At 40.9% G+C, this 15,075-nt stretch overlaps 1 protein-coding gene across 1 annotated transcript in view; it reads right to left on the bottom strand.

Annotated features, from left to right (window-relative positions):
* SORCS3 (sortilin related VPS10 domain containing receptor 3) overlaps window positions 1-15,075 on the bottom strand; it is a 415,691-nt gene that overhangs the window by 79,561 nt on the left and 321,055 nt on the right. Inside the window, exons 12-14 of the mRNA XM_035133724.3 lie at window positions 10,457-10,533; window positions 10,218-10,309; window positions 4,778-4,885 (exon numbers count right to left, since the gene is read on the bottom strand). Coding sequence (XP_034989615.3) covers window positions 4,778-4,885; window positions 10,218-10,309; window positions 10,457-10,533 — 277 coding nt within the window. The remainder of the gene's footprint in view (window positions 1-4,777; window positions 4,886-10,217; window positions 10,310-10,456; window positions 10,534-15,075) is intronic.

Raw genomic sequence — 15,075 nt, forward strand, 5'->3', positions numbered from 1 at the left:
TTCCATTCTGATCAAAAGCAGGTACGGCATTGATAGCAGAATAAAAGGCTTGCACTCTGCAACATATTCTTATGTCCGCTTGCCTAGTGCTTAAGGGCCTATCCCAAGGACAGAGCTGGACTCTGTGGTTCAAGGTTCAATGATAAAATGAAAAGAGCTAAGCCTCTGAATCGTGAGGCAGGCACTGTTGTCCAGCCTCCTATAGCCCTGAAAACTGAACTGTGAACTGAAATCTAGACTAGCTCAATTGTGCACTTTGTAGTCTCTTATCAAAGCACGTTTGAGGCAGAGTTACATTTGCAGCCTGAAATGCTTTATCTTTAGGGAACAGAAACATCTTGTAAGATTATCTTCATCATGAAGCTTGGGAAGCCAAGCATTTGGAACAGAGTTAGCCAGTCATTCATTTTACATCAATATGGGGAAACCTATCATAATTTCGTATTGAGATAAATCCTTGGGTAATTGCTTGAGCAACAGGCTAATTATCTATGTACAACAGGCTAATTATCTATGTACATGTATTTGGCTTTAAAATAGGTTGCAATACAAATGGAAATTGGGGCGGGGGTGCACTCCACACACCACACACACCCAAAAGCGCATTGATGTTAAACATGCTGTTAAGGAATGGAACTTTTGGCCATTTTGTGCCAGTTCTCAGTTGTAGAATGGATGCTTTCTGTTTAGAGGCTGCTCTTGCCAGAGGGTTCCAAAAGTCATAGATGGTAATTTTCAAGAAGCTGAAAGGGGAAGAGAAACCCAGGTACAACAGGGACCAGAAATCAGAAGAAAGAAGCCCAGATGGAGAGTGTTGCAGGGGATATAGGCTCCAGAGACAGAAGAAGCTGAACTGAAAGCAAGAAGACTGTTAGCTGCACTGCCAATGAACTATGAAGAGGTGAAATTAATTGCTTTATTGCTAAGTCCTGGCTACAGTAGGGAAATACTGTAATAGACTATTGCCATGATGTGAGCTTTTGGGAAAGCTAAATCTAGGGAAATATCATTGTATTTTATACAATTCCTCATAAGGCATTGTTTCCAGGCCTTTGACCACTTTGGTTGCCCTCCTCTGTCCAGAGGAGGGCAACCAAAATGGTCAAAGGCCTGGAAACAATACCTTATGAGGAACGGCTTAGGGAGCTGGGTATGTTTAGCCTGGAGAAGAGAAGGTTAAGGGGTGATATGATAGCCATGTTCAAATATATCAAAGGATGTCATATAGAAGAGGGTGAAAGGTTGTTTTCTGCTGCTCCAGAGAAGCGGACACGGAGTAATGGATTCAAGCTACAAGAAATAAGAAATAAGATTCCACCTGAACATTAGGAAGAACTTCCTGACAGTAAGAGCTGTTCGACAGTGGAATTTGCTGCCAAGGAGTATGGTGGAGTCTCCTTCTTTGGAGGTCTTTAAGCGGAGGCTTGACAGCCATCTGTCAGGAATGCTTTGATGGTGTTTCCTGCTTGGCAGGGGGTTGGACTGGATGGCCCTTCCAAATCAATGATTCTATTATTCTATTATTTATACAAGCTTTATACTGGCATGATGATGTCTCCTAGATTAGGAAGTTTTCAGCTGTCTGGAAATGCTGAATGTACAGAATAAATTTACCCAGTGTAGATTGTTCAGTGCTCCCTTTGATAGCTATCCATACTCCCCTGCTTCTGTCTCACACATCCATAACAATGGCTTTCACTTGACATCCTTTTTATGAAAGCAGAAGCTGGGGTGTTGTTGTTTTTTTCCAGGTGCCATATCTAACACTCACCCACCCACATACACAGCAATTTTGCTATAGATAACGACTGTTTTCACATTTCCAGTGCAGCCACATTTCCTTGGAAATAAAATCCTGAAATACCTACAAACAAAAAAGAGGAAGGAAAGCAGACCATTTTGTGAAACCGTAGCTTTGTCTCCTGCTGACATATCATTACCCACTGGACAAACTGAGAAGCCACTGCTAACAACATAATAAGGAATCTAAGCACATTGCACTCTCTCAGGTGTGAAGTAGCCAAACCAAGATAAAGCTTAATGGCTTGTCACTTTAAAATAAGCTGTTTGCCTTTACCAAATATGCTGGCGGAATCCTTTCCCCTGTAGTAAGATTGGCTTAGTACTAGAAACCGCATGCTTCTACAGCGTACTTATTTTAACATAGAATTTTTTCACCTTGTTGCACTAGAATAGAGTTTTTGAAAAGGAAATTGGTAGTCCAAGCAGGTTAATGTAAAGAGATCTCCCCACTGATGTGATCAACGACTCTTTTAGAGTCTGGAAGCAGCAATAATTCTACATTAAACTGACCCCAGAGAAGTTCTGAAGGAGAAGATGTGGCAGCTGCAGCAGCAATCCAACAAATGGACCTGAGCCTCCCTGGAACCAGCATCCTATGCCCTTTTCTGTGTGACCCCTCCAAGAGATATTTATAGGGGAGTAACAAGAGGGGACGTGGGTGGCGCTGTGGGTTAACCCACAGAGCCTAGGGCTTGCCGCTCAGAAGGTCGGTGGTTCGAATCCCCATGACGGGGTGAGCTCCCGTTGCTTGGTCCCAGCTCCTGCCAACCTAGCACTTCGAAAGCACATCAAAATGCAAGTAGATAAATAGGTACTGCTACAGCGGGAAGGTAAACGGTGTTTCCGTGTGCTGTTCTGGTTCGCCAGAAGCGGCTTTGTCATGCTGGCCACATGACCTGGAAGCTGTACACCGGCTCCCTCGGCCAATAATGCGAGATGAGCGCCGCAACCCCAGAGTCGGTCACGACTGGACCTCATGGTGAGGGGTCCCTTTACCTTTTAACAAGAGAATAGGCTTTTTCTATGGCTGCCCTCCAGTCAGGGAATGCTATCCCCACATAAGCTCGCTTCCCACTGACTGTCATCTTTTCAATGCCAAGCCAATTATTTATTTATTTATACCCCACCCATCTTGCCTTGTTTTAATGATATGTAATATTGTATTTTTTATATGCCTGTTGTCTTTGTCCATGGAGTTTTCTTGGCAGGGATACTGGAGTGGGTTGCCAGTTCCTGCTCCAGGTGGATCACATTTAGTCAAAACTCTCCACTATGTCCATCTTGGGTGGCCCTGCATGGCATAGCTCATAGCTTCTACGAGTTATTCAAGCTCCTTCACCACGACAAGGCAGTAATCCATGAAGGGCAGATCATGAAGCTGAGGCCACCCCATGAGAAGAGGCCACCCCATGAGAAAAGAAGACTCCCTGGAAAAGACCCTGATGTTGGGAAAGATGGAGGGCACAATGAGAAGGGGACGACAGAGGACGAGATGGTTGGATAGTGTTCTCAAAGCTACAAACATGAGTTTGACCAAACTGCGGGGGGGGGGAGTGGAAGACAGGAGTGCCTGGCGTGCTCTGGTCCATGGGGTCACGAAGAGTCGGACACGACTAAACAACTAAACAACAACAACAACAACAAATATTGTATTTTATTTTTCTTGTAATTTGCTTTGGGATGCCTTTTGGCTGTGTGAAGTGATGAATAAGTTTAATAAACTATATTTAATAAAACTAATAAAAAAGCTAACACCTAATAATGGTCCTACAGCTTGTTCAGACATATTCTTGGGTCCAGACAAGAGGCGAGTATGAATGAATAGGAATGGGCAAATCTGTCCATTTTGGTTTCTCACTTTTTTTCCATTCTTCAGTTCAGTTCTCAACATTTCCACATAGGTTTTTGCATTTTTTTAGGCCCTCGTGAAAAACCATCAACTTTTCATTGTGAATTTCATCTAATGTACACATTATCAATGCAATATTATCTAATTTTTGCAAAACACTTCCCCCTAATATGGTGCATCTTTGTATGTTCATTTCACTAATATATGCATTTATATTTCACTCTAGTATATGCATGATTATACACATTACTTGACTGGAGAACTGCGTTTCAAAATTCAGAAGAAATTGAATTTCAGAGGTTGGCTGTGTTTTGGTTTCAATATTGTTTTGGAAAGTGTGAATGCAAACTTGAATTGCAAACTTAAAATGCAAACTGAATAGAATTTCTCCCTATCCCTACAGGTAATAGTTACAGGTAGGTAGCCGTGTTGGTCTGAGTCGAAGCAAAATAAAAAAATTCCTTCAGTAGCACCTTAAAGACCAACTAAGTTTATATTTTGGTATGAGCTTTCGTGTGCATGCACACTTCTTCAGATACAGGTGTATCTGAAGAAGTGTGCATGCACACGAAAGCTCATACCAAAATATAAACTTAGTTGGTCTTTAAGGTGCTACTGAAGGAATTTTTTTATTTTCCTACAGGTAATGTTGAGCTTAATATCTGGAGCTATTAAGGGCTTATAGGACAAGACAAATACCTCAAACTGTGCACTGAAAATAAAAGTTCAAGGCACAAATGAGATGAATGAGATAAACTAAAACTCCCATTTACCGTGAGCATGAAAATCAGGAGCATGTCCACAGAAATCAGATTGTTTAACCACTAATTATAAGAGAGAACTGGTGACCTGGACTTTGATCAGTTCTGTAAATAAGGGAAGCTTGTTTCTGCATCACATGCATTTGATCCAGCATACAAGGAAACAATGTACTGTACTGCAGAAGTGCAACTATCAAAGCTATTGGGGGTTGGGGACAGAGAGGATACAATTATTAAAGTAGCATAAGAGCCAGCATACAGACAGCCTCGCCTTGAAATGAACCCAGCATTGAGTTTGATGGACAGCCAAAGAGGCACAAACCCACTGTCTTGCCAAGGCACCTTGATTAACTCTGCTACTTACGTCATTATCTGTGATTCTATGCCTGGCTCCACGAGGGACCCATCCACAAAGAGAGGTTTTGATGTGAAGCCATATTTATTCCAGGTCCTTCCTTCATCGAAACTCACCCTGGGATTGAGAGAGAGGAGATAAATGCACATAAAAGGGTTTCACTGGAGCCATTTCCAAAGTAATTAAGCACCTTCTTAGGATAGTGAGAGACAATAGCTGGATTTATAAACAGGCACCAATCTTCACTGCCGTGACTTGTTATTAATTAATGCTCTGCTTTGAAGAAATAACACACCATGAACAGTTATCAAAGTCAAAGAGGGATGGTGCTGCCCAAATTGAATACCAGCTTAGCTCCAATCAGGAGAAATTGGATCCTGCAACAGAAGACGTCACTTCAGCAAATGCAGGCAACTATTGCCTATTACAGTCACACCTCGTGTTAAGTTTGCTTCACATTACAGCTTTTCAGGTTACGAATGCGGCAAACCCGGAAGTGTTTATTTCCATGTTTGCCACACACGCACACCCTATCTGCGCGCTTCGCGCATGCACAAAAGCACTCTATCGCGCTTTGCGCACGTGCAGTAGGGGCACTCTGCTTACAAACTTTTTGGGGTGCAAATGGCACCCCGAAACGGATTGTGTTCATAAGTAGAGGTACCACTGTAGTTTGTTGCAGGTGCGGATGGTTTTTTAAAAAATAATCAAAGGGAGGTTTAATGTTCTCACAATATATATATATATATATATATATATATATATATATATATATATACCACATTTCAAACAGGAAAGAAACATAGTGTGAATATGTTGCAACTTTGCTAGTAAGTATGTATGTGGACTGAAATATGAAAACTCAAGCAGAAAGAAAGAAAGAAAGAAAGAAAGAAAGAAAGAAAGAAAGAAAGAAAGAAAGAAAGAAAGAAAGAAAGTGTTATTGAATTATCTGGTCAAACATCACTGAACTAGTAATGCTTGATGAATCCAATCTTCAAATCTTCTGCTTTCTGATACGACCTAACTTAATCCACACCTCCAGGACCAATCAGTGGTCCTGTGGACAATGTGATCTACAAAGTCTCTCTCTCTCTCTCTCTCTCTCTCTGTGTGTGTGTGTGTGTGTAATGTTGAAAAATGAATTTAGAAATGTGCATTTTCAGATAAAATGTGCTTTAAAATATGTTTTCGAGAACATATTAAAAGTGGGGTGTTTTTAGTACAGAAATAGATACGTTTATGAGTAAGCACAGGCACAAGTGACAGAGAGTGGAAAACTTGATAAGGCAGTATACATGACTGCACATACAGTGGTGCCTCGCAAGACGAATTTAATTCATTCCGGGAGTCAATTCGTTTTGCGAAAAATTCATCTTGCGAATCGCGGATTCCCATAGGAATGCATTGAAATTTCTTTTTTTGCCCATAGGAACGCATTAATTAAATTTCAATGCATTCCTATGGGAAACCGCAATTCGCAAGATGAATTTTTCACAAAACGAATTTGTCTTGTGAGTCACCATCAGATTGCAAGACGTATTTGTCTTGCGAAAAATTGTCTTGCAGGGCATTCGTCTTGCGAGGTACCACTGTATATGTTTACCAGTGCATGTGCACTTGTGTGAGAGGCTACTGCAAAAAATCAGTCAACACAATTGCATCAAGATTATTTTTGTCAATATAACTGCATCAATGTTATTTTTGTGCAGTGTTTTACATATGTAACAGGAGCACACATGCACGTCAAAAAGCATGTCAAAAAAAATCCTGATGCACTTTTTTGTACAATAGTATCAATATTACTTTTCTCCTGTGTTTGATCAATGCATGTCAGCTCACCAGTAATATAAAAGAAGGGGGGAAGCAATTGAATTGGAGTAGGTGGAGCCTGAGGCAAACCATGCATAGTTCAATTCCAGAATTAAACATAGAAATTTAGAGGTGAAATATTTTTTCACCTCTAATAACCATCCCATCCCATCCCATCCCTACATATATACCCTCCCTCTCTCATAACACTAGAATTCACAGACACCCAGTGAAGCTGAATGTTTGAATATTTGGGACAGAAAAAAGAGAGTACTTTGTCACCCGGTGATAGTTCAACTATGGAACTTTCTTTTCCAGGAGGCAGTGAAGGTCACCAACCTGGTTGGCTTTAAAAGACGATTAGACAAATGATGCAGTAATTCTATTAATGGGTACTAGCCATGACAGAGGCTCTGCTCCGCTTCCACAGTTGGAGGCAGTAATGCTTCTAAATACCAGTTGCTGGAAACTGCAGGAGAGCAGAGTACGCTGCTTCTTAGCTCCTCCTTGCAGGTTTCCCACAGGCATCTGGTTGGCCACTGTATGGGCAACCTATCCGGAAGTTATCTGTATTTCGATGGTTATCATTCCTGCTCCTGTTTGCTTCCCCCCTCTCTAAGAACTTTGATGGCTGAAGAACAGCCTTTAATTTCCTAGTCCTAATCTGTTGGAAGGAAGTGATATTGCTGGGTACCTTCTTTTTATATTGGACATTGTTTGAAGTAAGGCATTAGGAGATATAGGTAGTGAATAATCTGTACGTACCTAGTAGCACATAGGCCAGGAATTGGCAAACTCGGCCCTCCAGATGTTTTGGGACTACAGTTCCCCTAATCACTGACCACTGGTCCTGTTAGCTAGGGATGATGGGAGTTGTAGTCCCAAAACAGCCGGAGGGCCGAGTTTGCCTATGCCTAGCAAGCTATGCAGGCGGTTAGCTATTTATAAATCAGATGGTGTTGGGCTGAGTTTGGAGAAGCTTGTGCATGGACTGATGGCCACAGGGCCATGCAAACTGAGGCTACCTGGGGGAGACACTTTGCCACTTCTTGAAGGCTTCCAAGTGGCAGATCAAAGTGCTTGCTTGGTAATGTATATATTGCTTGCTGTTTAGAATAAAATCTTTAATCTTCTCACTCACTTGTGTTTGCATTGCCTTTGAATCTCATTTTAAAAGAACCACCTTGCATTTGGCAAGACAGCCACTGTGAAAGTAGGATGCTGGTCTAGATGGGCCATTTGCCTGATCCAGCGGGGCTCTTGCGTTCTTATTCTTTAAAGCAAATATTTATTAAATGTGTATTTTCTCTTAAATGAAAGTGTGTATTTTGATATGTTTAAATTACCAAGAACTGGGTCACAGCATTCAGAGAAGAGCCAAATCTAATGGATAACTAAATTCTGATCTATTATCTTTGAGAGTTGTCTGAGAGTTGAGGATCAGGTGATGATGTATAGGAATTTGTAAAGATTGGATCCTCAGGAAACTCTAGTGACATACTTGAACATCAGCATATATTATATATATTAAAAAAACCATGCATATCTCTCCCCTCTAATCAACTGATTAGTCAGTCAATGCATTTAGATTCCAAAGACAGATGAATTGAAAATTGGATTCGGAACTGAAAATTTAAATCTGCTTGACAGTACAGCATGGCAGCTTATTGATGGATAGATTTTATTTTAACATTTATATCTTGTTCAGCTATCTAAAAGCAGGCTATTGAAGGCTCATAAATAAAATAAAAAAACCGAACAAATTGCTGTTTTATTCAGTTAGTTTCTTTGGAGCTAAGAAAATGCCTATAACATTGGAAAACAGGGCTAATGCAAATCTTTTTTTACATTGAAAGGCGGCGTTTCAGAGAACAGAAAGCTTTCATTGAAAGATCAGCATTCCTCTAGAAAGAAAGAATCAGTGTGAAATTGTGACCACTCTCCTTTACTTAGCAAAACACAGTGAAAACTGTTCTGCCTTCCACTTTAAAAGAGGTGACCATTTTAATCCTTGTCTTCCACCAAATATCACTAAAATGAAATAGTTTCATGGTGAAGTGAGCACACCCACCCCACACTCCTTTAGATCAAGGCTACTGAAAATATGCTAAGATGCTATTCTAGCATATCATTGGAAGTGACTTCAAATATTTTATTTAATCTGGTGGTTTTGGTTATCACTTGATAAACTGCAATTCTTCACTTTAGCAAAAGACCCCATAATTAAAACTTGGTAAAAATTTGTCTATATCTGTTGCATACCACTTTCACATTTACCATCATCATTTCATAATTTGATTCTGTGTGTGACTCCCCCCCAAATGCATTTCAACCAAAATACATATTCAAATGTACATTTCCCCTCAAAATAAGTAATTAAATGTGTATGTTGATGCATTTAACGTTTCCCATCCCCAACACAGCATTGCAACATTCAGTGAAGTGCAAAATCAGATGGCTATTGAAGTTCTGATCTGCACATTCAATCGAGTGGTGCCAGTCAGGTCATTTTGCATAGGAACTTGCAAAGATCAATTTTCTCCAGCATCCCTAGCCATAATGGGAAACCAAATGCTTGAAGAAACGAAGTTTGAACTTTCAGCTTAAATTTCATTGTCTTCTTTCAAAGCCCCAACACCACCATTCCCACCATCAGTGATAGAAGCTGAAGGACACTATTCATTAATAACTCCACACTGTGACTGCTGCAAAGCTGTATTATTATTATTATTATTTGAATGAAAGCCATAATGCCTCATTTTGTACAGAGAGGCACAAATGTCCATCTGAAAGATTATTTTGGTTAACACACACAGGGTGTTTGGATGTCAGTTCCTGAAAGCTCTTTTCCCTTCAATTTGATCCATTAACAGCTTCAGAAGCTGGAGCAGGTCAGTCCATTAGAAGAAGCACAACTCACTGTAATGTATATTGCAGAGAGCAGTGTTATAATTGTAAGCAGCAACAGAAATTCTATTTAAACACTGTGGCAAAAGAGGATTTTTTAAAGAGCAATGGCATAGTTGATATATACATGGGATGTGTGGCTGTTCTATTGCGTATCGTCTGTTAACTCTTGCTTTCCCCCCTAACACTCAGTTAAGGTTGCAATCCTATGAACATCTGCCAGGAAATCATCTCCATTAAACATAGAGAGACTAACTCCTGTTTTAATGCAATTTTAACTTTTTGTAAGCCGCCCTAGGAAACTCTTGAAAGGAAGTGCATAAATCAAATAAATTAATAACAAATAATAATAGAATGTGCTTAAGACTGACTGTGCTGCACAGAATTGACTGGTTGTGGAATTTCTCTTCCTTGTCTGAATTAGCTTTAATGGTCATTTATTTAATATGCAATTGGTTTTCAATGCTGTTTAACAGCCTTTCCACCCTTTCAGATCAGGAATATAAGGCATAACTGTGTTAATAAATAACAGTTAAATTTTTAAGGTACCTTTAAACAAGTCACTATCATTTTTCTATTTTTAGAAATATTTTGAAGAAAGGGCTATAGCAAGTGGTAGAACATCTGATAATGTTATTCAGTGGAAGGAACCATGAAAGACTCAGTTCAGAGTCTGCTATTAGAAGAAAACCTCCTCTCTTAAGGAACATGTTAAATAAATTATCCTTACCACAAATGGACAATGGGCATTGATGTATGTTTCATGGCTACAAGTGCTCCACCCCAGTCAAGGAACCACACATTGTACTCTTCCTCAAAGATCTGCAAAAATGTAAGATATAGCATGAATTGTAGAGTCCTTCCAAGACCTATTAAATAACTAGAAACACAAATACAAACACACCCACACCCACACCCACACGCACATGCATAAAATTTAGATGTTCCTTAAACCTCTATAGGAATTACCTGTCTCCAGGAGTTTCCTCCATCTGAAGAAACAAACATGCCAACATCTGTGTATGATAATTCTGGACCCACATTGCCTGAAATACAAGCAGATACATATATAATAAGCTCCTGTGTGGTTAGAGGGGAATCACACTTTCCCCTCAGCAAATCAACTGCAGAAAGCAGTACTCCCCTGCCCTTAATCCAGAGATTATGGGAAACCACTGTGGAGCAAGTGGAAGGACTGATTGAAAAGCCATAAAACATGGAATTAAATAACTGAAAAACATGGCTCTGTGGATTTGTGTTCATGTTGTGTCATGCTGAAGTTTATTTCCAATGAATTACTGGTAAATTATAAAAGAGTGTTTTTCTATTTAATGAGGTTTTTTAAAACAACAACAACAACAACATGTAATTGTTATGGTTGTACATGCAGCCATAAATAGCATGCATGCAAACAAGACCCCGTTAAATCCTTTAAAAAACCATCTGATGGTTAATTAATTTGCATTTAAGTTGAATTTCTTGAACACTTCATGAAATTCAAGGAATTGGATGAGGGAAAGTGATTCCCCCTCCATTTGCCTCTTTACAGTTTAACACAAACTCAGAAGGTAATAAGCAAATACAACCAATAGATCTAGTTACAGGTAGGTAGCCGTGTTGGTCTGAGTCGAAGCAAAATAAAAAAATTCCTTCAGTAGCACCTTAAAGACCAACTAAGTTTATATTTTGGTATGAGCTTTCGTGTGCATGCACACTTCTTCAGATACACTAGAAGCTTCAACTGAAGCAAAGTTTACCATATCCCTTCGTGGCGTATCTGATTCTGCACTGAATTTTTCCATGTCTTGGGTAACAAATGGGGAACCTGTGGCTCAGCAGACCTTGTGGACTACAGCTGTCATCACCCCCGACAATTGGCAATGCAGATTGAGTCACAGGTTCCCAAACCCTGAGTAACTAATGCAACACGGACACGGCATTAAAATGGGCAGGGAGGATATGAGAGGCACTGACTGTAATCCTGCTCCTTTGGGGGAGTTCCCCATCTCGACACTCACTCAACAAAATCTATGAGCCACATAACACCCAGGCACAACACAGGCTGCCTCCTTTTCCCTATTTACTTAACATATCCTGGGAATTTACTAACATAACAGACCTAACAGCAATGTTGAAATTCAGATGCCAATTTCCTTTCTCATCTGTTGCATGCCACATCCTGATTTTGTGTTAAAATTCCACAACTACATATCCCTTCCTTGGAACTGTCTTAGACTCCCACCCCTTCTTCCCCCACTTGCCTCCTCCTGCACATCTCCCATAAATGGAATACAACCTGTTTGTCTGTATGTGGAGCACAGAATACTCAGGTTTTCCTCAAAGCCTACATACAACAACTGGGTTTAAAAGCTCTACGATGCACGATGACATTCAGGTGAAATAACTGACACCGTGTCTTTGTTTCCTAACGTTCCATACCTCACAGGGTGGCTAACTTTTAAAGCAGGCATGTAGTTCATCCTAATAAAAAAAGAAGGTAAGCTGCTTGTTTTGTTTTACTTTAAAGATAACAGGAAAGGAAGAGTCAGTCCCCAAACTTCTGTAGCCTCAATAGGAGCACAATAAATATACACTAATGAAAATGTTAATTGAGCTCCTGACATTTAATGTTTGAAAATGAAGAATTAAAGCCCAGATGCAGCTTGACACATTCCTATCAGTGAGCAGAGGATGCAGCTTGCCAACTTGTAATGGCACTTATGTTGCCGAAAATAAAACCTGAGGCTTAAGGGTTGCGATTAATACAAAGTGCCACATGAAAGGTTGTCCTGTCATTGCCAGAGATACAGGAATACATTGTTCTGCATATGATCAGGTCGGTGCTGGGCACCCTCTGTGAGCATGGGCATGTGGCCTCTTCTTGCTTGAGCATGTGGAAAACAAGGTTTTCTTCCTGTGATGGTTTTATGGACCCTTCTCTTGGAAAGCCCTCCAATTCTAGATTACCCTACAGGTTGCACACACTGAAGTGTCCACAGTATACATCACTCACACAAAAATTCTGAATCAAAAACTGTATAAACTGTATAAACAACAATATAAAAAACAATATAGCCAGAACCTTTCTCTGTGTGGACAAGGCTGAGCTACATGTGTAAGGCAGATTCCTATGTTCCTAGGAGACAGAATGGTTTTGGAGACAGAATGAAAGGACTATCTATGCAATGGTCTCTTGATAACACCAGATAAGAAAAAGTAACTCACAGAACAAGTTTGTATTTGCATAGTGTTTCTCAAACTGTGGACCAAGGTCCACAAGTGGCCCACTGCTTTGGCTTATGTGGTTCACACTTTCTCCAGCTGCTTCCCAGCAGCCTCTCCTGTGTGTCATCTCCTCTCTTGCCTTTCTTCCAGGAGAAGTGATGGAGGAGATGGAGGCAGAAGTGAAAGAGGTAGAGTGAGCAGCTAGAGCAGTGATGGCTAAACTTGACCCTCAAGCTGTTTTGGGACTACAATTCCCATCATCCCTGGCCACTGGTCCTGTTAGCTAGGGATGGTGGGAGTTGTAATCCCAAAACAGCTGGAGGGCCAAGTTTGGCCATCCCTGGGCTAGAGCTATAATATCTTCAAGCATCCTGACCATAGCATTTTGTGCCTGACTCCAACCCCATCTTCTGTCATCGGGTGACTGGTGGTCCTCTCAAGTGGACCTTGGGAGTAGAAAACTGGGGAAACCCTGGCATAAAGTAATACTCATTGCAAACAGCATCCTATTTCCTATTTTCTGCTCACCACCATAGCATAAGTGGGTTCCCTTTTGCTCCCTTCTCATCCACTCTCTCTAGCTCCATTCGTGACTTCTTTTGAGAGAGGTCATTGCAGTTCAGTTAGCAGTTTGTTCAATTGTAGAGCCCACAGCTAATTTAAAATGTGCCTTAACTCTATGTAACATGCTATTATTTAGAGAGAAAATTATAGATACATTAATAGGTAAAAATGATGGTGGGTAAGAGCTGTCTGAAGTTCCTTCATTCCAGGTTTCATTTATATATAGTGATTTCTCAATAAAATAACAGCAGCCAGTTCTCCCTGCAGCTGTTCACTTACCATTATATTTCTTTCTAATTCCTAGAAATAGAAGCTATTCTATGTGAATATTTGATGGCTCAATAGTTCACTGCTACAAGTTTCTAGATCTCACAGTTTCAAGGAAATATTTGATAGGATCTCCAGAAAGTTGAGCAGTCAAGTCTAGTCTAGTTATGTCATATGCAAGAGGGCTTGAATTGAGAACGTCTCTCTCCATGTGCTGGGCTGCTGATATAAGGAAGGATCTACAGCTAGCACATCCACAACACAGTTCATAACCTCTTGGCCTGAGAAGTCAGTAAGCAGCACAAGGCCAGGCTGTTGGCAGTGGCTGAAATAAAGTTCCCCGATCCACTGCTGCCATTTTTAGGTCACCAAGGTATCCCACTGTGTCACCAGCCTAGTGACCCTCAACATGTTTCCTGCCTGACTACCTACTGCTTTCCTGCCTAGCCCAAGGTTATTGTCAACCTTGAGCCCAAGCATGGGTCATGTAATCAGTCAGCAGTCAGAGAAGTCACAACAAGATTCTGTGATCAGGAATATGCCAACTGGCTGGCAGGTTTTGAAATTACAGAACACACCCCATGTTACACAAACAAGCTATCTACAGTGACAACCATTCAGCGCTTTTTTGTTACCTTGGACAGCTCCCACTGAGCTAAGCATTATGGGAACTCTACACAAGACTAGATGACTATGGCCATCTTGATGAGGTATCCTATTGTGAGCAGGCAGATGCAGACATAAAGGGGCTGTGATGGCTGTCACAATTAATTGCCAGGGTCTGGGCACTGCTGGCATTTGACATTATAAGAAGCTGTCATTAGGATCCTGAGATCCGCTAAAGACAGGTTTCACCGGCAAGCAGAGGACATCAATGCACTAGTGGCAAAGTGTTCTCAGTTTCTTTTTTGATGGGGAAAACAGTCCATGAATTATGAGCAGCAGCTCTTAAGCCACTGCCAGACGTACCCTCCACAACTAATTCTTTGGCAGCATCTTTGTGAAAGGTCTAAAGCACAGAAATGCCCCCCCCAAGAGTATTAAGCCCACATACAAAGTTGCTGCCAGTCGCTCCAAGGCAGCCTGCCATGCAAGGCACATTGTCCCAACAGCCAACAGCCACTGTGAAAAGCTTGAATGAACAGTTGCCTAAGGGTAAATGTAACCAACTATAGATTCAGCAGGTCATAAAATGGCATTGCTTCAAAGGAACTGTGTCACTTGCCTACCAGCTAAAGATCTATTTGTGGCAATACTTTGTGACCACGTTCTGCAACTTCACAGCCATAAAGAAAGCAGGGCTGAGTGATGTTTGGAGCCACCTTGGCAATTTAGACAGGAGCTAAATGGCACTGGGTTTTCATCCCATTTCAATATGCAAATATACACCATACATGTTTGTTCAAGTGCATTTTCAATGATTTATGCTTTCTCCTGGTGATAACCACCTCTTACAGGATTCTACCTCTGTGTTTTAATATGGGGCTGAGCTTTAGTGAGCTGTTGAAGGCAGCCAGGCTTATAGGCCAGGA

Source organism: Zootoca vivipara, chromosome 5 (genome assembly GCF_965207765.1).
Source record: "Zootoca vivipara chromosome 5, rZooViv2.hap1.1, whole genome shotgun sequence".
In the NCBI taxonomy this organism is placed as follows: Eukaryota; Metazoa; Chordata; class Lepidosauria; order Squamata; family Lacertidae; genus Zootoca; species Zootoca vivipara.